Source organism: Sinohyriopsis cumingii, chromosome 18 (assembly GCF_028554795.1).
Source record: "Sinohyriopsis cumingii isolate HCF-2022 chromosome 18, ASM2855479v2, whole genome shotgun sequence".
Taxonomy (NCBI): Eukaryota; Metazoa; Mollusca; class Bivalvia; order Unionida; family Unionidae; genus Sinohyriopsis; species Sinohyriopsis cumingii.
Window position 1 is genome coordinate 31516141 of NC_142978.1, and position 24493 is coordinate 31540633.

At 35.6% G+C, this 24493-nt stretch overlaps 1 protein-coding gene across 1 annotated transcript in view; it reads left to right on the top strand.

Moving 5' to 3' along the window:
- LOC149776324 (cyclin-dependent kinase 5-like) overlaps positions 1-23085 on the top strand; it is a 53607-nt gene extending 30522 nt beyond the window's left edge. The window contains exons 7-11 of the mRNA XM_089942818.1: positions 1678-1774; positions 7861-7930; positions 12196-12256; positions 14058-14138; positions 16249-23085. Coding sequence (XP_089798944.1) covers positions 1678-1774; positions 7861-7930; positions 12196-12256; positions 14058-14138; positions 16249-16374 — 435 coding nt within the window. The 3' untranslated portion in view covers positions 16375-23085. The remainder of the gene's footprint in view (positions 1-1677; positions 1775-7860; positions 7931-12195; positions 12257-14057; positions 14139-16248) is intronic.
- The last annotated feature ends 1408 nt before the right edge of the window (positions 23086-24493 follow it).

Consider the following 24493-nt stretch of genomic DNA (forward strand, 5'->3'; position numbering starts at 1 on the left):
AGAACAAGTAGTGTATGCATAGTCTGTCATTGCATAATGCAGTCGATGGTAAGGGCCTACCCTATACTACGTAGAACAAGTAGTTTGGCATAGATCTGTCATTGTATAATGCAGCCACAGGTAGCAACTTACACTGTGAACTTAGAATAATGAGTAGAATAAAGCAATAGATCAGGGCCCTATGTAGAATAATATTAAGTTGAACAATAGTTGGACGTAGATCTGTTATTGCATAATGCAGTCAAAGGTAAGGGCCTATACTGTACACTTTGAATAATGAGTAGAATAAGCATTGTAGACCTAGATTTGAAATTGAATAATTCACCTGCAGATCAGAACCTGCGCTGTAGACTTATGAATATGGTAGTACAGGTGATATATACCCTGATTTATCATTATGTGATGCAATATAGATCAGGGCCTACACTGCACACTTAGCATAATAAGTATTACATGCAGTCACAGATCAGAGAGTATGCTGTACAAATAGTAATATAAGTAGAACATGCAGTCACAGATCAGAGACTATGCTGTACAAATAGTAATATAAGTAGAACATGCAGTCACAGATCAGAGACTATGGTGTACAAATAGTAATATAAGTAGAACATGCAGTCACAGATCAGAGACTATGATGTACAAATAGTAATATAAGTAGAACATGCAGTCACAGATCAGAGACTATGATGTACAAATAGTAATATAAGTAGAACATGCAGTCACAGATCAGAGACTATGATGTACAAATAGTAATATAAGTAGATCATGCAGTCACAGATCAGAGACTATGATGTACAAATAGTAATATAAGTAGAACATGCAGTCACAGATCAGAGAATATGATGTACCAATAGTAATATAAGTAGAACATGCAGTCACAGATCAGAGACTATGATGTACAAATAGTAATATAAGTAGAACATGCAGTCACAGATCAGAGACTATGATGTACAAATAGTAATATAAGTAGAACATGCAGTCACAGATCAGAGAATATGATGTACCAATAGTAATATAAGTAGAACATGCAGTCACAGATCAGAGACTATGATGTACAAATAGTAATATAAGTAGAACATGCAGTCACAGATCAGAGACTATGATGTACAAATAGTAATATAAGTAGAACATGCAGTCACAGATCAGAGACTATGCTGTACAAATAGTAATATAAGTATAACATGCAGTCACAGATCAGAGACTATGCTGTATGCTTAAAGTAATTAGTAGAAAAGGCAGTCTAGTCCCAGATCTGTCATGGCATAATAATAATTAAAACAAGAAGCCTAGAACTGTCTCTGCCATTGCATAATGCAGTCACAGATTAGGGCTTATGCTGTATGCTTAGAATAATAAGTAGAATAAATGGTGTAGACCCTGATCTCCTGGCACATTGTTCAATTGCAGATCAAGATCTGCATTTCTAGCAATTCGGTACTCATTTTACACAGATAATTTGTAAGAAGCAAGGTTTCATTATGGGATTATGGTGAAGTCTTTGCTGGACTGCCCAGTCTGATGACAAATCTGCTCACAAGTGACCTATGATAGTCTGTGTGTAATAAACAAATCATAAAAGATGCACAGATGTTTGCAGAAATCAGTTGACAAAACTTGTGATCATATGATAAACTGTTTGGTCAGTTAAGAAAGATTTCTTTCAATATTTTGATTCAGGTGGTGACACTGTGGTATCGTCCTCCGGATGTTCTTTTTGGTGCAAAGATGTACTCTACTTCTATTGACATGTGGTCTGCAGGATGTATCTTTGCAGGTACTGGAATTCTTACATAACATTAATCTTTGTCCTGATGATACGATAATGTAAAATTCCAATACCAGATAACAGATTTTCATCATCTTCTTCTTCATCTTCATCTTCTTCTTCATCTCATTTTGGCATGGAGAAATTGTAAAAACATATTTATGTGAGATCTTGAAAATAAATACCATCAAAATTTATTATCCACTAAATAATGATAAGGCCAATATTTATATAAAAAAAAACACTCATTGAAAGCCGGAGATGAAAAGTTCTCTATTTTGTTTCAAGAGAAACTTTCTGTAATCTTTGATCTTAACACTGTTGTTCAGAATGGCTTAACACTAAAGTTTCAATAAAGTTTTGTAATATCTTTTCATTACATTGGTTTGTTGTTAAAATAAAAGGTTGCATATGGCATAGGGTAGCCAATATTTGAAAAGATTTGACCAAATTACTTCCCTTCCATCTCATAGGTAGTCAGTATAACATGTGGAATGTACAGTTTGCAGCCAATTTCTGGACATGAAAAATAATTTGTGCAATGGATAGAGAGCAGTTATGGATGTAATAACAAAAATAAACCATTTTTGGATGTAATAACAAAAATAAACCAATTATGGATGTAATAATAAAAGTAAACCAATTATGAATGTAATAACAAAAATAAACCAATTATCGACGTAATAACAAAAATAAACCGATTATGGATGTAATAACAAAAATAAACCAATTACGAATGTAATAACAAAAATAAATGCTGCAATCAGGGCTTTAAAACTTGTCAAAATTAAATAACTCCTTTCAGATGAAAAATATTACTGAATTGTTAAAGTTCATGAAATAAAGATCAGTTTTGTATCATACTGTGACATAACACTTGGCAAAGTTCTATAACATGTGACACAAAGTAATGCTGGTTCACTGCAGTTATGTGGAATGTCAGACTTGTGTTATTCATTTATGTGGTAAATTGAATGCCAGAACTTGTGTTCATCTTATTCATATATGTGGTTAGTGCCAAACTTGAGATCTTCAGTTATGTTGTAGATGGAATGCCAAACATGTGTTCTTCAGTTATCTTATAGATGGAATGCCAAATTTGTGTTCTTTATTTATATGGTTTTCTTTTGTTAAGTGGGAAATGGAATGCTGAACATGCGTTCTTCATTTATGTTGTAGTTAGAATACAAAATGTGTTCTTCAGTTAGGTTTCAGATGGAATGCCAAATTCATGTTCTTCGTTTATATTGTAAATGGAATGCCAAAGATGTATACTTCAGTTATATGTTAAATGGAATGCCAAATGTTTTCTTTTTTTATGTTGGAAATGGAATGCTGAACATGTGTTCTTCAGTTGTGTGGGAAATAGAAGGCTGAACATGTGTTCTTCAGTTGTGTGGGAAATGGAAGGCCAAACATGTGTTCTTCAGTTGTGTGGGAAATGGAAGGCCAAACATGTGTTCTTTAGTTGTGTGGGAAATGGAATGCTGAACATGTGTTCTTCAGTTGTGTGGGAAATGGAATGCTGAACATGTGTTCTTCAGTTGTGTGAGAAATGGAAGGCTGAACACATGTTCTTCAGTTGTGTGGGAAATGGAATGCTGAACACATGTTCTTCAGTTGTGTGGGAAAGTGGAAGGCTGAACATGTTTTCTTCAGTTGTGTGGGAAATGGAAGGCTGAACATGTGTTCTTCAGTTGTGTGGGAAATGGAAGGCTGAACATGTGTTCTTCAGTTGTGTGGGAAATGGAAGGCTGAACATGTGTTCTTAAGTTGTGTGGGAAATGGAATTCTGAACATGTGTTCTTCATTTGTGTGGGAAATGGAATGCCAGATATGTGGTCTGTAGCTATGTGGTAAAAGAATGCCAAACTTGTGTTCTTCAAGTGTGTGGTAAACAGAATGCCAAAGATGTGTTTTTCAGCTACATAGTATATGGAATGTCAGATCCTTATGAAATCTATGAAACTCAAAGAAGAATACAATATGCCGCTTGCAGCAATCACCTTGTGCCATGTAAGATTTAATTTATTTATTTCATAAACTTCAACTCTAATTAAAAAAAATTATCTTAGATCCTATTTTATCCATATAGAATTGAGTAAGACTTCATTGGACTGTTGATTACTTTTGTTTGAGCAATTTTTTAAACTCTTTTACCTCTAAGTACATCATTTATTTTGCTATAGGTAAGTAAATTTTAATGCAAGCATAATAAGGTATTACATTCAGTTACAGAATGGATTCTAGCTTATAATATTGGACATAGATCAGCACCAATGACTTCTGATGGCAAAAATTGGTAAACATAAGGACAGGCTTCAAAATTGTCAGTTCCCTAATTAATAGTTTTATCTGCAAATAATTGCTATCTGAACATTTGAATTTGGTAATTTTAACAAACACTGTTTCCAGCATAGCAAGTTGTGTTTAGTACCAGTAAATTGATGAAAAACACAGTCAAAGAATTGTTTTCAGAAATTCCTGTAATTACCACAAGAGTTTGTGTACATATCTGCAGACTTAAAAATTCCTAGAAAGAAGAGTCAATTAAACAGAACCTCACAGCCTCCTGCTCTATTACTGCAAAATATTTGGGATTTTGTTTTACATCACTATGATATTCCAATCCTTCAAAATACAGTGCAGCCTCCCAAAGCTGTCATGAACATTTTACAATCACCTCTCAGTGTCTGAATATACCAACTGTTATTATCCCCATGCTTTTAAAAAGGCATTGGGAATATTGTACCACCCTATATCTGTCCATCTGTCTGTCTGTTCAGACATTGGTCTGTCCCTCTGTACATTTGCTGTCTTTGTCCAGACATTGGTCTGTCCTTCTATCCATCGGTCTGTCCCTCTATCCATCTGTCTCTCTGTCTAGACATTGGTCTGTCCCTCTATCCCTCTGTCTGTCTCTGCCCAGACATTAGTCTGTCCATCTATCCCTCTGATTGTCAGTTGCTATCCAGATATTGGTCTCTCTATCCATCTGTCTAAACAGTGATCTGTCCAGCTGTCTTTGTTAATTTATCCATCTGTCCAGACATTGGTTTGTCCATCTATCCATCTGTCCATGTGTCTGTTTCAGTCTAGACAGTGGTCTGTCTATCTGTCTCTCTCTATCCATACATTGGTTTGTCCACCTAACCATCTCTTTCATCAGCCTGTCAACACATCATCTAAGCCACTGGGTTGAAATTCACAAAACTGTAGTTACATTGCCACCGTAATGACCATCTGTGAGAGGGGTATCATCCTTGTCTTTGCTTCAGGCCTGTAACATCATTCATGTCTGAGCTTGAGTTTGAGATTACATTTCCACTATCAGCCAATCAGAAACTGTAGCTTAATACCGAAATCGAAATTCAAAATGTTAACAATAGAATGTCACTCTGGTCATTGTTTAAAATAGAAGGCACTCCTATAGCTCAGATACAGGGAAAATGTGCTATAAATAGCAAGCTCTCCCACTCCATGACACATGATTGGTTTATTTCTGTCATTTTTATCATGCATGTTTAAACAATATGTTCTCTAAAGATAGAGCATTGAGTAGTGGTCAGAATACAGCAATGTAAAGTTTGCATAAAAGCCGTCTGCTCAGTGACTTGCTTTAGCCCATACTACCATGTACCATGTTATAGACCATGTACCATGTTGTAGACAGATATTGTCAAAATGGTTAACTGAAAAACAGACCTAGAAGTGTCTGACCTCGTTGACTCTCTCCTAGAAAGAATAACACCAGATGCAGATGTTTTCTTATAAAACTGACTATTTTAATCAAAGTAGAAAAAGATCTTTCTCAGCAATAACCATTGAAAGAAAATATGAGCAGGGCTGTCATCAGCAAGTAGTTAGGAAGAAAATATGGACCAGGAATGTAAGTAGAACAGGATTGGTTGATGTAGAAGAAACAGGATTCAAATTTGGTTGATGTAGAGGAAACCAGATTACTTGGTGGATAGTTACTGAAGGAAACTAATCTTCTTTGATGAATGTAAGATAGTGAAAGGAGAAACTCTTTAAAGTATTTTATATGGAGAAGAGTTTGAGAGAAATGGGTACCCTGATGTCTTGTCATCCCAACCAGATAGATTTAAAGTTCGATAATATGGGGTTGCTTAATCTATTATGGAGTTAGAACAATATCAATTTTAAATAGGAACATAAGTGTCCAATAATGTTGACAGTAAATTAATATCAGTGTTTGCCAATCATCACTACATCTTCCAAGGTAATAATGTACCTGTGTACAGGGCTTATAAAATCCAGCAATATAAACACAGATCTTTTGTAGTATGTATTCTGGCCAGCCCAAAGTTCAGATTTAAATGTAAAATAAAATTGGACATTACTTTGATAGCTGTAAAATATTTTTTTTACTGAATCAGCTCAGTTTAAAACATAGAAATTGCCATCAAAGATAAATGTCTTCAGAAGCTTAAAGAATATTTTCTGACATTATGATCAGTTGTTAAGTTTTTACCATCACTTTTGGCAAAAAGCTGTACCTTTCAAAAGTAACATCATTTGTGATTAGTTTAAACAGAATTTGAAGCTCATGCTCAAGCTGGTAGTTGTCAAAGTTCAAATAAAAAACAAAAAAATCAGTTAAAATGACATTTTAAAATACTTTATGATAATTCTTCATTCATGCAACCGTGACTAAATGAGGCATCATATATATGAAGGTTCCTGTTATACGAACTATGGGTCACTGTCTGGGTGGTGTGGGGTTGAGTACGAGTTATTGGAATACTGAGTGAAATAGCAAGCCATTTCAGTTATTTTAGTTTTCTACTTACCTTTCAACCCAGTTAAACAGCCACCATCTGTAAGGAGCCAGATTTGTTCCATCCCTTAGGTGACTGGTGAAGAGAGGTTACACTGTATTTGATATTGGACTGTTTCATGTAAACTGTATGAGTCAAAGATCTTCTTGATTGAAACATCATGGAAAGCATTCCACAGCCAACAGACTGCCTCCGTTAGTCACATCTCTCCCGCAGCCAACAGGCTGCCTCTATCAGTCTCATCTGTCCCCTGCCAACAGGTTGCCTCCATCAGTCACATCTCTCCCACAGCCAACTGGTTGCCACAGTCAGTCTTATCTCTCCCACAACCAAATGGTTGCCACAGTCAGTCATATCTCTCCCACAGCCTGTTGTGTCTTCATCAGTCACATCTCTCCAACAGCCAACTGGTTGCCACAATCAGTCATATCTCTCCCACAGCCAGCTGGTTGCCACAATCAGTCACATCTCTTCCACAGCCAGTTGTCTTCATCAGCCACATCTCTCCCACAGCCAAATGATTGCCATAATCATTCATTTCTCTCCCACAGCCAACTAGTTGCCATAGTCAGTCATATCTCTCCCACAGCCAACAAGTTGCATTCATCAGTCACATCTATAGTAAAAGTCATATAGGTCCTGTACCCATTCAGAGCCAACTATTTCAGTAATTAGTGCTATTTTTTAGAATTTGTTTACACGTACCTTTAATTGTCAATGATTCACTTTATTTGGATCCTCATACATCCAAATTCCTTTGGAAGGGATTATTTACATCCCAAAAGAAGTACATATGGCAAATTCAGTGTTAAATATATGTGAATGCATTTGGACGAGGTCAGTCAGAATGTGTGATCCTTACTATCCTACCATTTGTTATGTTAGACCCAATGACCTTTTTTCTTGACCCAGTTAGTACCTGGCTACCATTGTAAAATTCCATAGCAATCAATAATTTTGATTTGGAGCTATCTGATGACATTTAAGATGAAGATCAATCAATAATCAAGATTGAATAGACTTTGGTTAAACTATTTTAGTATTACATTTTGGAACAACAATTAATATTTAATTCAATTTTTAATATTTGCTCATACATGTCTGCATTGAGACATACTCTAGGATACACAGCCTTAAGCCCAAGGGGGGGGGGGGTTGAAATTAATGCATATGGTGTGTCAGACAAGAAAATGAATATACAGCTGTTGTTTGAAAAATGGAATGGTTATATATAAAGAGGTCAGAAATATAAAATGAAAACTTTATGCTAATATCCTTCTGTCTCTTTGCCAGAAATGGCCAATGCTGGACGCCCTCTGTTCCCAGGCAATGATGTTGATGACCAGTTGAAGAGGATATTCAAGTATCCTTTTGAAGAAATAAAGATTAAATAACTTACTATAAATAATGTAAAACACAACTTGTTCAGATACCATTGGTCAAACGTTTATGAAGACACATTGGAACTGCATGATGAGTCCATTTTAATTTTCATTAGTCTTCATTGGTAGACTACATTTGGGCAGTAGCTCCTTGTGCATTCTGTGGCTGAGGTGAAAGATAATAATTAATGGAGCCAAAATTTCACATTTTAACTCACCCAGTCATAAGATTAAGTGAGCTTATGATACGTCCTGTGTCCATCGTACATCATGCGTCTGTCCATCAGCAATTGCTTGTTACCATAGCGAAGTCATGATTTTTATCAAACTTAGAATTTACGATTATATCATCAAGATCTGGCTTAGTTTCATTAATGAGGAAGAATTGAGTTTAATCAAACTTGTAATGTGGATTTACATCAGGCATGTGCAACCTATAGCCTGTGGGCCAGATTTTGGTCCTTGACCTGATTTAATCTGCTTATTTACATCATAGGCTGTGGCTTTAAAAATTGTTTATCCAGCCTGCAACTTGGAGGAAGTTGTGTATGCCTAGTTTACATGATCAAAATATGACAAGGTCAGTAATGAACGAGAGCAATGCCTGTTTATTAGGTGAATAAATGAATTATTGAATTCGCGAGGTGTGAGCACATTAAGTGCATGTACCTCAGATTTATGACTGCACTGCAGCCTGGTAATAGTTCCTGGGATACGGAATCAGTGCCTCATCCCCCAGGCATTTATGTGCCCAAGGGGCACTGTTAATTTAGCCCCAGGTCGTGGGTCCATATAGATCACTAATGGCCTGAGCGGAGGGCTGATATGAGTGGGAATGGACCCAACACACTCTCATGTTTTGAAAATTAAAATATGTTTCACTTGATTGGACGAGTGGGAATTGTGCTCACTCACTCATGTGATTATTGGGAAACATTTGCATGCTGAAAATTGGTGTCTGTCCATGGCAAGGGAGGAAAAATGTGGGAAGGCAGGCAGCTGTCCATTGTTTCCAGGTTGCTGGTCTAAGGTTCCGCTTTTTTTGGTGTAAATTACATTGAAATTGAAATTTACATTTTTTTTTTTTTTTTAAAATAAATGAATAGATTAAGGGTTATTGTGGTTTATTGTTCCTGTATGTGTGGGTTTAGGGTTGTTTGATTTATTTTTCTTAGTTTTATTGATGAAGCTATTAGGATGTTATTTTATTTCAGGCTAAGTCTATTTTATTAAGACAGATATCTTTGCCAAATACTCAGGTCACTAAGACATGTCATCTGAACTTATTTTTTTTCTCCCCTAATTTTAAGTTTGTTGGCCTGACTACTAGTTATTTAGGTTTTAGGTTTTTAATTAAAGTAATCAGTTTTGGAAGGTAAGTTTAGTGGAGGAGGGGGGCATTTAGTATTTGTTAATGAAAGACGGGTTTCTTTGCTGAATACTCAGGTCTCGTTAGACATATCAAAGTCATCCAGTCTTTTGTTAACTGCCTGACAAGTTGTTTGGGGCTGGTTGTATCCTATTTTTAAGTTCAGTTTTTTCTAAAAAATGTAATATATTGTAGAATGTTAATTGTATGTTAGGGTTTTTTAAGTCTGCTTTTTGGAAATTGGTTCTTGCTAGTTGGAATTTAGTTAATTAATTAATTAATTAATTGAAAACATATTGCAGGTCTTCTACGGTGTGAAAGTGGTAGCAGTTTATGTTTACAGGTTTGGGGCCTATGTATTTACCAAAACTGCCTGCTAATTTGGTTTTACTGTCATTATTCGGTTAATTATTTTTTGGTCAACACTGTTACATTTGGGTGGTTTAATGGACCTGTTAACTGTTGTTAGGATGGAGTGTTGTTTCCTACCTTTAGGGGTGGAATTCCAGTGTTCCTGCCTTTTTCTTATTGATATAAGTTTTTATGAAGCATTGAGCTTCTTTGATGCTATATATAAGTGTGGCTGGGTTGGGGTCTCCTAACTTACTTTTTGCAACTTTATTAGCCTGTTCATTGCCAGGGATTCCTATATGTGATGGCACCCACATGAACTTGACTATTTGATCTCTTGTGGATAATTCTTTAAGCATATGAAAGGTCCCAGCAAAGAACAACTGTCTTTAATTAGTGTTTCAGGTTTTAATTGAGTTTATTACACTAAGGGAGTCGCTAATAATGAATGCTTTTTGATGTTATTGCTTTTGATCCCATGTGATTCAATAATTGCCCAGAATTCTGTAATGTATATAGAGCAATGGTCCGGTAGCCGGGTTCCCATTTGGATGTTATATTCAGGGATTACTATTGCAGCTGCCGTTCTGGGTGGCTATTAAGCTGTTTTGGACCCATCTGTGTATATTTTAATAAAAGCAGGATAATTGTCCCGTATGTCATTTGCAATTATGGATTTTAGTTTATTTTCTTGTTCCAGTTTGTTTCCGTATTCTGTGGCGATGGTGTTTATCCTTGGTTTGGTTTGTGTCCAAGGGGTTTGGTCAGGTCGTTTGGTATATTCTTCCTCTTGTTCAAGTATTGGAAGTTGTTCCCTAAGTTCTAGGATTACTTTGCCACCTGCTATGTTTGGAACTAGTTTTTGGCTAAAAGTAATATTACATCTGCAAATGGCAATTTTAGTGGGATGCGTGTTGGGATGGTTAGCTAATCGAATGGAGTATCTGAGTAACATTTCCTGTTGTCTCAGTTTTAGCGGTAGTTCCCCAGTGAGGACTTGAGGCTTGTCCAATGAGGTGGAGGGAAGTGTGCTTGTGCAAACGATTAAAGCTTTTCTTTGGATGGCATCTAGTTTGTTTAGGAGTGGTTGTTTTGCTGAGTTATACACTTGACAACTGATTTGGATCTTACAAGGGCTTTGTAGATGGTAAGCAAAGTTTCTTGGTTGGATCCCCATGTGGTACCTTTGAGGTTTCTCAAGAGGTTTAAGTTTTCATTACAGCTTTTTATAAGGATATCTATATGGTGTTCCCAGATTAGGTGGCTGTTAGGTGATTAGGTGATTTGAATCAATTAATTTAAATATTTTACCATTCTGGAGGCTATATTCTGATCCAATTTTGATCTGAATTACAATATATGCTTACATCATTAGGTTTTGGACATGCCCAATATTAAGCAAGAATCACATAAACTAATGAGGTGATCATGCCTCCGATGTACTGAGCTGGAAGCTATATTTCTGATCTGACTTTGATCAGACTTGAAATATTGGCTAATATCATCCAGATGTTGGATGGGTTTGATAATGAGCAAGTGCAACTCACATAAATGGGATCATTTTGCATCATATTGTCTAAGCTTGTTACCACTCACGAGGTCATATTTCTGATCTAATTTTGATCAAACTTAGAATATGTGCTTATATCTACAGGTTCTTGGACTATGTCATTGTGCTTCAGTCCACTTGCTGATTCAGCTGCATGAAAAACTGACCACTTCCAGCAAGTCCTGACTTCAGAGTCTCCGCAGTAGTGATCTTCTCATATTGGGAGTGCTTTGGCATGATCAGTACTCTTGCCTTTGTCACCTTGAGCTCTTCCATCAATGATGTCAATGGTAGCTGAAGCATTCCAAATCCAAAATCCAATCAGAATTTGCCCTACATTTATCTTGTAATTGCATTGGCAGGTTGTGTAAATAGCAAGTCCATCATGCATTGGCTGTGTGTTATATACCTTGTGTAGCAAGTCCATCATGCATTAGATGTGTGACATGCATCTTGTATAGCAAGTCCATCATGCATTAGATTTGTGACATGCACCTTGGGGGGCCCCGAGTGGCCGAGTGATCTAAAGCATTCTCCGTCATGGATCACTGCCATCTCACCTCTGTCTGCGTGGGTTTGAGTCTCGGGCTCGGCCAATGTGGATATGTGAGAAAGCTTGCCGGTAGCTTCTCGTGGGTCGGTGGTTCTTTCCGGGGTTTTCCCTGGTTCTTCCTCCACCATTAATACCGGCCGCCATGTATAGAATTTCTTGTGCTGAAAAATGGCATTAAACCCCATAACAACAACAACAACAACATGCACCTTGTGTAGCAAGTCCGCTTTGTACACTTTGGGTAGCATGTTCATGACCACTGATCCATGGCAGCTCCCCGGTTTGCAGTGAGATGTGTGCTATACACTTTGAGTAGCATGTCTGTCTTGCAAAACAGAGGCCCATGGCAGCTCACTTGGTTTTCTAGTTGAATATGTGTTGTACAAGAGTAAAGACAATAACTTATTTTCCTTAACTTTGATAGACTTTTAGGAACTCCAACTGAAGAAACGTGGCCAGGTCTTACACAACTGCCTGACTATAAGGTATGTTTTTCTTTCATTCCTGTATATGTCATAGTTTTCTCATGTGATAAAGGTATGTTGAAATTATAGAATCCATCATATGTATCTGTGTAGGATAGGAAAACTCCACTGGAGGGTCAGAAGTTTGTGTCACACATGAGACTGTCAAATGTCTGACTCCAAATTTTGATCCTGAGGGAGGAAGTATTTTATCTTACACTGAAGCAGAATGATGAGTTCTTTTCTCTGAACCAAAAATTGGGTCTTGGATGATAATTAAAATATGCCCAAAAATTTGGTCAAAAAAAAACAATTTTCTGTCCAGGTAATTCTAGTCAAAGCCAGAATTTGGTGCAAAAGATGAGATCAAATTAGTGAGTCTGTATGTAGGATAATGAGGCAGTAAGATGGATATGAATGAAGAAAATTAATATACAGCTGTTGTTTGAAAAATGGGCTGGTTATTATTCATAATAGAAATGCACTTAAAAACTAATGCTTGTAAAATGCCGGCACTAAAATTCGTACTTGTGTCTTATTTATTGATCTTAAAATTAGAAGTCATGCAGGTCATGGATTTATTCATTTCTGGAATAGTTATTTACTTTCCCAGTATTACATGCTTTGACTCATTACAGAATAAAAAATTAGCAGTTTTCAGCAATTTCCTTATTAGCTAAAAGGACGGTGTCCAATTTTCCTGGCACAGTTATTTTAATGAACAAGGAAACTAAAGCAAATCATGATATAGTTGGATTCAGCAGTGACTGGTTCAGAGTATGTAATGCTGGAATGATCAGTATTGTTTCCAGAAATTAAAATATATCTAATGATGCAAGCACTTGTGATAATACCCAGCTTACTTGGTCGTGAGCCTTCCATACTGCTCTTTGAATTCCATGTGCTTGAATTACCTTCCCCCTCCAGGATTTATTTGAGACATTTGAGTCTACATATTTTCCTGCGATTATGCTACTTTGGAAATATTTGCAGTAATGTCTTTGCTGAAGGTTTCATCTTTGCTTTATAATTTCTATCAATTATCATCACATATGTGCTAACAGTTCATGCCTAGTCGAATCAAATTCAGTAACACATTTCTGTCAGCCAGTGAAATGTATTGTCTTATGCATCTTTGGTAATGGGTGCACACTATTGAAAAAGCTTTGGGTGTGCTTGATTGAGTCAGTCTAAAATCAGCATTATTTATGCCTCCTGTATTCACCATGGATACAGTGATGGTGCAGATGAGGGGTTGGGAGGGGCAAATTGCCTCTGGGAAACCAGGCAAAGGGGTGCCATCATGAACTCTGCTTTTGTAGCTGAAATGTTTGATATTATTTAACATTTCACCGCCTTTGAATAATGGGGGCATTTCTGCACATATGTTGTAATGAGGAATGGTTGTGGTAGGATGGAGGGAGGTTGTCAACTGACATAAAAACTGTTCTATGTAGCAAAGTGATGTTGTCATTAAAGAACATTTCCCCCGAGGTGCTTTGAGCCATCACCCACCCAATTGCACAGAGTGAACTTTCTTGTACCATATATGAAAATACAAGGGTTGTTGGTGCAAGGGCACAGCCTGTAATGAACCCTTCAAAAGGTGCACACATTAGAATAAGTAAAATAATAGTTATGGACAAATGGTTGCAACATAAAAGTGACTGTTGCCTTTTGACTATTAACTGTATATTGTTGTGGGGTGTTATATATACTATTTGTATTTGTCTTTTTTTTTTTTGACAATTATGTAAGATATATAGGAATACAATAACCATACAATAAAAGTAATTGATTTTTGAAAATATTTATCATTTAGGCATACCAGATATACCATGTTACCACAACTTGGCAGCAGGTGGTTCCTAGATTAAACAGCAAGGGCCGAGAATTATTGCAGGTAATAATCACAATAGTTGTAAATTTGCTTATCATAAAATAAGTGCACCTGACCATAATTTTGCCATGTCACATGTCTTTTATTTTCCAGATAAATTGTAGGTGTTAAAATTTAAATTGTAAAAGTCACTTTGTCACAGGTGTTGAATTAGGAATGAGGTTATCCTTTAAACTTACTATGAATTTCAGGTATCAAAATGTTTAATGTGGAAGTCATGTTGTCTTATGTATTGAATCAGAAATAAGCTTAACATTTCAACTGGCCTGGAATTCAAGAATTTATTGTCCTGAACTAGAGACAAACTTGCCCTTTTAACTGAACTTTAATTTACTGTAGTACATACATATCTTAGAGTAATTTCAGGTAATAAAGTATGGTTGAAAATGCTCAACTACTGTTTATACTTGCTTTTCAGTCTAACTGAAACCTACATAGACCCAGATCTGCAATTGCATAATGCACCATCAGATCTGGCTCATTGTAGTTTGTAAGGAATGATCAATTTAAAAAAATCAAGATAGACCCTGATCTGCTACTGCATTATATGATGGCAGACCAGGGTCAGTATTGTTTGCAGTTGGAACTGGTTTATAGTAAATATATATAGTAAATGTTGGAACATGCTTAGAGGATTTTCCACCATATTGTGGCTAATTTAGTAAAAATATCACCATGCACAGTTTGGGCAGGAGTCATAAAATGGAACCTTACACAGGAGTCATATACATGCACTGTACACAGGAGTCATACAGTTGAACTGTACACAAGAGTCATACACATGCAGTGTACACGGGAGTCATACAATTGAACTGTACGCAAGAGTCATACACATGCACTGTACACAGGAGTCAGACACATGCACTGTACACATAAGTCATACAACTGAGCTGTACACAAGAGTCATACACATGCACTGTACACAGGAGTCATACAATTGAACTGTACACAAGAGTTATACACATGCACTGTACACAAGTCATACACATGCACTGTACACAGGAGTCATACAATTGAACTGTACACAAGTCATACACATGCACTGTACACAGGAGTCATACACATGCATGGTACACAGGAGTCATACAATTGAGCTGTACACAAGAGTCGTACACATGCACTGTACACAGGAGTCATACAATTGAACTGTACCCAAGCAGTCAAACCATTGCCTGTAATAACTTTGGTTAATTCAGCAACAACATAGACATGGATTGACATTCACTATAAAAAGTAGTATGCATATTATTTGTCCTGACAAAAAGCTTGCCCAGGGGTCATACATGGTTCAAGATTTGAGTGGCATCAGACAAAATATTGCAGGAAACCTGCTATCCTGCTCTCTGTGTGCAGTACTGCTGTGGTGCTATATCCTGTGAACAAGGATTCGTTGTAAATTGGTTTATAATACACAAAAAGACATCATGATAAATATGGTTCTTGTGAAATCGTTACAGTATAATATATTAAAAGCATCCAAGAACAGAAATCACATTAACTAAATTAAGTAGCAATTTCACAAATAAAATTCACTGCATAAAATATGATACATTACCATTCCTATGTTGTGCTAGGAAACATTTTATACACAGACTTAAGAAGCAGCTGGTTATTTTTGACATAAAAAAAATATACTTTCATAATATATATAATTTTGTTAATTTAATTTTGCACTTTATTTTATTAGGATTTTTTAAAACGATTTTTAATAATGTTCTATTTTTGCTTGGTTATTAATTGTAAATATAGTAAAACTAAATCCTGTTAAAATTAACTGCTTTAACACAGCATTGAGGAAATACAAAATATTGGTTTGTTTGCTAACACAGAACTCCCTCACTACAAAGTACCCCAGTATAAACCAGTCCCATTTACATGGCAGTTATGGTCATGGATCCAATTTATGTTATAAAATATAAAAGTCACCCACCACCTAAAATGTGGTCTGATTTTATGGCTCCCATGAATGCATTATAGTGAGGGGAGTATAATATTTTAGAGCAAGATAGCAGCCAAAGATTTAACGTGGGCCAAAAAGAAGGCATTTCATTAAATTAGTATGAATTAAACTATCTTTGATTAATTCGTTTTGTTTTCTTGTTTTAATTCACAGAGGCTTTTGGTTTGTAACCCCTCAGAACGTCTGTCAGCAGAAGATGGGCTGGCGCACAGTTATTTTGCTGATTTAAGCCCAGCAATAAAATTCCCTGATGGACCACAGTCTGCCTTGGTCAGATGATTGCTGTTTGGATTACCATTCTGAGATGACAGTTCCAGCTGAACAATATCAGAAAGGAGAGTAAGAATTAAGAAAGAAAGAAAGAAAAAAGAAATAAATGAGATGGCTTGGCTGAAAGGAATTTTAGTTGTTTTTGTCTTCTCTGCTTCATTTGTAAATGTGCAATACATGTGACATTGGTGATGTTAGCATGCTCAGTGTTAGTCTATTCCAAGTAAACAAATGTTGGATATGAAAAGAAAAAAAATTGGGAAAAAATTCCCAACCTTCTCCTAGGTTGTGCATAATAGTTTTTCATGTCTCAGACCAAAACACATTGTCTGGTTTACTGTGCTCAAAGACTAATGCAAAAGAAAAAATATTTCTTTAACTAAAAATATTTAAATATAGAGTTAGATATGGAATCAAAGTGTGTGTCACCAAGTGTGCAGTATATACTGTATCTACTGACAAGTCTAACTGTAAACTGTATATATCCAGATCTGCCATCAAATAATGTGCTGGCAGATCTGGGTTTATGCAGTATGTTAGGAGTAAACAATAGAACAAGCAACATAGATCATGAGGGCACATTAGGATCAATGTTGTTTTTCATTTGGACTTAACTATTTATCTCTGCATTAATGGCATCCATCTTTGAACACTATAGACCCATATATGCTCTCAGATAATGCTCTAACACATCAGGGTTTACACTGTTCTATTCATTATTTCACATGAACACATGAGTACCATTCAGTGGCACATCTGGGTCTATTCTGTTTGTATCTGATTAAATAGACTAATACATTTTGGCATGGGTCCAGCGAGTACAACCATATATACTCGCTTACAAGTCAAGTTCAGCTGCAAACAGCATAGATCAGGATTTGCCAACACATACTGTACTGGATAATCAAGGTTGTTGCTGTTTTGTTTTACTGATTACTACTGCATCGACCCAGATCTGCCAGTGTTTTATATAATGGCAGATCCAAATCTGTGCAGTTTGCAGTTGGACTTGTAAGCTTGTGTATATGCTAACTGAACATTAAAAAAAGAAAGGAATAAAGTCAAGTTTGGTCTGTTTTCTGTCCCAGCAGTATCACAGAGTGTCACAATGCAACACAATGTTTTTATTTCCTTATCGATACAAGCTGTATCATCACTTGTGCTGTGGGCAGTTTGCTTCATCTACAGTCACAATAGCATAGATGCTAGGTCGCTGCTGGATTATAGGATTTTCACAAAACTATGGAAAGTTATGCAACTTTTAAAACCCAATAGTTTGCTGTGCCCATTGTACAAAATTCTTTCCTTTTAAAATAAATAATTTTTTGTCAAATCATTGTGTTTGTGTATTTCTACCCATGATTTCTTTTGGTCTCTCTAGGTATACAAAGTGTTTGCATGTTTGTTCAAGCTCTATTGAGGTTTATGCAGAAACTATTGAGGGGTTCCAATTAAATTGTCGTCTAGATGGTTATTGCAAATTCATAAGTTGATCAGCCATGATGGAAATTTCCCTATCATAAAAAGTCAGTAATGTAACATATTCCACAACAGTGAATATGTTAGATTCTATTAAACTTATATATCTCAGTCAATATGACTAGCATATCTCACATCCTGTTTACAAAGGTCAGGTTCACTGACACTCAGAGTAAAATGGGTTTTGTACAATAGCTTTTACTGTCAAACTTTGGCTTGTACTTAGAGTAAGAATAAATCTGTAGCTTTTGGGATCAAAGGTACAGTTCAAGATCAGTCTAATCAGAAAAGAATAGTTTCTGCACAGAAGTTTTATACAAGACTGCACATTTGTCCAAAGGTCAAGGTCACTAGGACCCACTAGACAAGAATTGTATCATCCATATTCACATTGTACAGTCATACTGCATACTGTAAAATATATCTTGCTGCATATGATGAAATTTGAGCCAAATACTAATTGCAAATAAACAGTCTATGCATTTGGTATTTAGTACATGCATAATTTCATCATTTTTGCTTTCAAGTGCAGTGAGGTCCCATATATTCCACATCTGTCACTCCGTATTAGTGATGTAAATATTTGGAAAGATCACAGATCATGAGTTGCTAGATATGTTACCTGTGCAGTGCTACAACAATAAATTCCAGTTTCATCATTCTTGTTTTTAAGCGTAAGAGATCTTTATTTATTTGATATGTTATTTGGTTTTTGAAGTTATGTAGTTATATTTTGGGCACGATTATAGATTATTAGTTAGGATGTGTGTTACCTGCCCAATGCATTATCAATAAACAGCTAAACTTACATCAAAATGTTTATGATACAGAAAGCTATCTTTAATTAAATAGCCTTATCTGAAGCAACAATTTATATATATATATATATATATATATATATATATATATATATATATATATATATATATATATATATATATATATAGAATAATAATAATAAAAATGAGGACTTTGTATAGCGCCTAATCTTTAGAAGCTCTAAGCGCTTTACAACATTAGACAACACCTATAAGATAAAAAACATAATAATATTATTAAAAAAAACAAAAACAAAAACAAACAAAAAAATATATATATACATGTATAGTTATGATATGATAAAAATCAGTGTACTCAGTTGATATGTAAATTTGTGTACTGTACATATTTTTGAGTCTGAGTACAGACTGGCCAGCAGAGCTATGTCTATGCAGTTTGTTAGGAGTAATCAGTTGAACATATAGACTCTGATCAGCTGGTGCAACAGCTATGTGATGGCAGATCAGGATCCATGTTGTTTTGAAGTTGTCCTTAACTTGCGTTGTTACTTCAAGCACACTTTGATGCCTGAGACATTATGCCTTTACTCCAGATGATGTCATGAATTCATCTCTGAGGTGATATTACATGTATGCAATATAAAATATATGGGATGGAGGTGTTGTATTTCATATCAATAACATTGTAGTATTAAGCATGGTGAGTCTTATGTAAATATGGATTAGCTACTGACGATTTTACCTTATGGATGAAGGAGGCAGGGATTTACATTCCAGTTGCATAATATATTTTTGGTCCCCCATTGAAGGAAGAAATCAATGTAATTGTCTTAAAATAACATTCCAAGCTACATAATACTTTTTCAATTATTAATTAGAGTACTAGACTCTAAAAACAGGACTTCTCATGGATTCAGCAATTTCTTTTCATCTGGAAGACCATCATTCCCTTTAAGGGACTCATTTGTTTATTGCACGAGTACTGTGTAATTAGGTTTGTCACGAGTACTGTGTAGTTAGGTTGATAAACCCATATTTTGTCTGTGTATATTGCATCATGTAATAAAAACTAAGGCAAAGACAGTGTGTCTGAAATGTAATACTCTACTTAAGAGCTATTTTACTTAATTATAGTACTCCCTTATTATAACACTGTTAAGGAAAGCCATAGAGTATAATGTCTTATACTGAGACCACCTTATAACGAAGTACATGATACACATTGTACTCCCATATTATAATGTTCTCCAGGGAATTTGTATAGTATAATACCACCTTATAGTGAGACCACTTTGTAATGATGTACATGATAGATACAGTATTCCCTCATTATCATGCTGTCCATATGAGCCATACAGTATACCACCTTATAGTGAGACCACTTTGTAATGATGTACATGATAGATACAGTACTCCCTTATTATAATGCTGTCCATATGAGCCATACAGTATACCACCTTATAGTGAGACCACTTTGTAATGATGTACATGATAGATACAGTACTCCCTCATTATCATGCTGTCCATATGAGCCATACAGTATACCACCTTATAGTGAGACCACTTTGTAATGATGTACATGATAGATACAGTACTCCCTTATTATAATGCTGTCCATATGAGCCATACAGTATACCACCTTATAGTGAGACCACTTTGTAATGATGTACATGATAGATACATTACTCCCTCATTATAATGCTGTCCATATGAGCCATACAGTATACCACCTTGTAATAAAGTACATGACACATGTAATTTTACTATGACTTAATGAAATGGGATCCATGATCATGCTCATCTTATACCATGTCATGAGGGTCATTATAGAATATCATATATTAACTTTATGGATTAGCACTTTTTATTTTTCATCACATGATAAATGTAGTTTCAAACTGATAAAACTCATTTGAATATTTTCAATTATGTGTTTTCCTAGGTTTGCATTAAAATAGAAATTATTCAACACTTTTATCTAATATCCTCTTTAAATGTGAACACAGTCTTTACCAACTTGTCTTTATCAAAGTAGGATGTGTGTGTGTGTATATATATATATATATATATATATATATATATATATATATATATATATATATATATATATATATATATATATCAGTTAAAAACCTATTGCTCATAGCCTGAGATGGAGATTCTGTTACAAACACATTTTTGTTGCCTGTAACAATATAGTTTATGTGCCATTGTGTGTTCAGGTTTTGTAATGAAAAAAATGTCTTGTTAAATATGTATGTAGCATATTTTGATTGTATTTAACAGATTGATGTTGTTCAGGATACATTTGTATGGCATTACTTTTTTTTATAGGAAGATTCTAATATCAATTGTTTCTTCAAATTGTTCATTATCTTCATTGTTGTACACTGCCTGTCTCATATTTGTTGCATAATTGTACATTATTTTACTTTAAAACTTTAAATGTTTTTGTAAATAATTACATTGACAAGCTTTTGCATTGTTCTGTTTCAAGATAGTACCCTGCTATGAAAATGTTGTATTGCAACATATTTTTGTTGGGGGGAGGGGGTCATTTTATTTTGTCCACTCCCACACAGTAGCAGAATGACCTTCTTGAAGGTCATATCTAAGCTTCTAAATCACAATACCATATATATGATGTCTGGACTTGCTGCTGTGTGCAACATCTGCTTTGTTTATTCTGCATCAAAGGTTCAGTTTCCTAAGCATTTGTTTGATTTGGCATATTTGCTTGAAAACTGGTTGGACATCATTCTCTCTATTATTCTGCATGATTTCGAGAAAAAAATCATAATTGGGTCAGAGTAATATTGCTGTCTTCAAATTAACTAAGTACTCCCTCTTAATGACATTTTTCATGGGAGTCTTAAAAGTGACCCACATTATAAATGAGGCAGATTTATACTGAGGTAGACCAGAAAAGTGTCAGTTCAGATCCTATCATAGGGCCAAACATGTTGTGTCATTGGGTAAGGCATTTTACTCCAATTGTTTTGGCACCAAATAACCTACTTGTGTTGCTGTGCCTCAAAGCACCAAACCAAACCAAGCCAAACTACTGAAGATGTTCATTGAAAGCTATGTCCTCATAGTTCATTATAGGATTGAATTATTGTGGTAGGGTATTAATGAAGTTTAAATTTTTTACCTGTAACCAAATTACTCACAGTAACTAAAATCTCAAGGTCTTCATGTTAACTTTGTGATTGATTAGGTAAATGTTAAACTCTGATAATTACTCTATCATTATCATTTAATCCTTATAATTCCAATTTCGTCCTTTCTGTCATCAACAAAACATTTGATCATAAGTAGGATGCAGTTTTTTTCTGGAAGAAACATTACCTGATCACATTACATTGTGATAACTTTATTTGATACCTCCGAATCCAACTCTTCTGTAAATATGGAAAATTATATATACATGTAGGAATCTTACTCGATACGCCACCTTAGAACATTGAAACCAAGATAACTAGAAAAAGACAACCATGCACAAATAAAATTATCTTTTGCAGCGGACACATCTTCTTTTAAATCATTCGCTAAATTTTCTTAATAGCCTATGACTTCTCTAACAATGAAATATCCTGGATATAATCTGCGCTTACATAAATTTACGTAAAATAACATATGTCATTATGGCTCATCAGTTTCTAGGTCAATGCAGATATTTTCCAGTATCAGCAACAAGCTGAAATAAACTAGTTGACACATAATAAAGTTAAATGGTTGAATTTCTGTCGAAACAGCCATGTAAAGTTTCGCAAACATAACCATTTTTCTGTTTTAATTTTCTTGTTTATGTTTTGTATTTGCCTTTGAAAAAGACTCATTAAAGAGTTGAAAGCACTCATGCTAGCTAGATACTAGTTTTGCACTGTTCCTTGTCAGTTTAATGCATTTAAAAGGAAATAACTCTTACAGGTTAATTCCCCTTTCTAACACTTCACACAAAATCTGTGAAAGATTCTGGACTTCTGCATGTTAGAGGCAATTTGCAAGAGATATAGGAGTGCTCCAGTGGTCTAGTGGTTAGAGCATCGGGCCCTGGATGCAGGAGGTCATGGGTTCGAACCCCAGCCAAGTCATACCAAAGACTTACAAAAATGGTACTAACAGCTGCCTCGCTTGGTGCTCAGCATTAAGAGGTTAGTGTTAGGACTGGTCGTCCTGGTGTCAGGATACTGTGACTGGGTGGGACATCATGCTACATGTCTGCAGCATGATGCCCCAGTGCTCGACATCACTTTAAACTCCCACATTGCAGACATTGTAGCGATATAACTGGAAAATTGTTAAAGTTATATATTATATAACAAGAGATGTAACAATGCAAAGTTGTTCAAAAATAATAGAGGAGCCAGTTCTTGTGTCTATCACATACTGAATCAATATGTTTTGACCTTATTCTAAGTTGTGAACAAAGGATGGAAAAATAAAATTATTGTATGCACTTGTTTGCTTATTCTCTTTTCATTACAGAGATGACAACACAGTGCAACAAATGCACAAGCTTCAAAGTATTATAGATCTTTTGTATAGCATGCCTGGTCTGTTCTAATTGCTCTTTGTAAAGAAAAAAATAGAATAAGGGCTGCAAAAATAGAGCAATATCTATTTTTTCTCAGCATGAGGTACTCAGTCTGCTTCCCACATCAGAATCTCTCACAGGTTTCATGAGGTATGCCACCTCCATCCCCAGTCAAAGTTTACAAGATAACACCAGATCTTCAATTGGAATGAGAGACAATTGCAACAAAGAGTTGGAATCCCATATAATCTCTCTAATAATTTAGGCTGTATCATTAAGATTGCCAGTGACAGAACAGGAAATTTTCCAAGGTAAGCCTTTAGCTCCGTCAACGAGATTGTCATTGACAGAACTGGAGATTTTTCATGATCCCATAAGGGATAAGCCTTTAGCTCCATCCGCGAGGCATGACAGTTCTAAGTAAAATATCACCATACCTCTGATGGAGTGTGAGGGTGCAGAGTCATACCTATAAGGTGTAAATTTACAATTCTCCATACTCCATGCACTACAACATTGTTGCCTGATGTAAGGGCTTATTATTTGACTCATATGGCGGTACCAAACAAGACGTAATTTGACTTGTACGAACAGATGGTTGGATGTCTGTGCCACCCTAACACTTTACAAATGTGCAATATATGACTACAGTGGTCACGATTTGCTTATCAGAGACTGGCGAACTGACCGATTGTCCACATATTCCAACATGTATCTTATCAGAGCGAAACTGATTAGCAGGATCATAGCAAACCGACTTTATTCATAGAGTCGTCTGGCTGAGCCAAACCGGCTTTGCTGATCCAGCATTCTAGTATGCCACCACTTTTAACAGTATATCTTGCCATAAGGTATGCATGCCAATGATACGGCATCATCACTGCCATATGGAATGCTCTACCCATGGAAACAAGACGGACAATCCCAAACTAGACAAAGGAGAATGAAATGGAAATGCCTGAATCATCCGATCAGACAATAGAACAGATGGAATCCAGCTTTAAGGCAGCTATAGAGGAAATATATCATATCCTGCTTCCAGGTGAATGTCCACCTGTAGTAGTCCGATAAATCAGCCCCACAAATCTGTGTTGATACTGATGGACGATATGTAGGTCTGATGTCACCTGTTCATTAAAATGTGCAATTTTGCTTCATGAAAATCTTTCTGGAACAGACCTACGTACACTAAGCACATACCGGTAATTGGTAACAGCCATCAAGTGCGAAATTCAAAACAGACACAGGACAAACGGTTGTGTTATTCCATGTGGATTTATAAGTCGCCAAAGATTTGATTTGCTTTTAAAATATAATGTACTTGTCACCA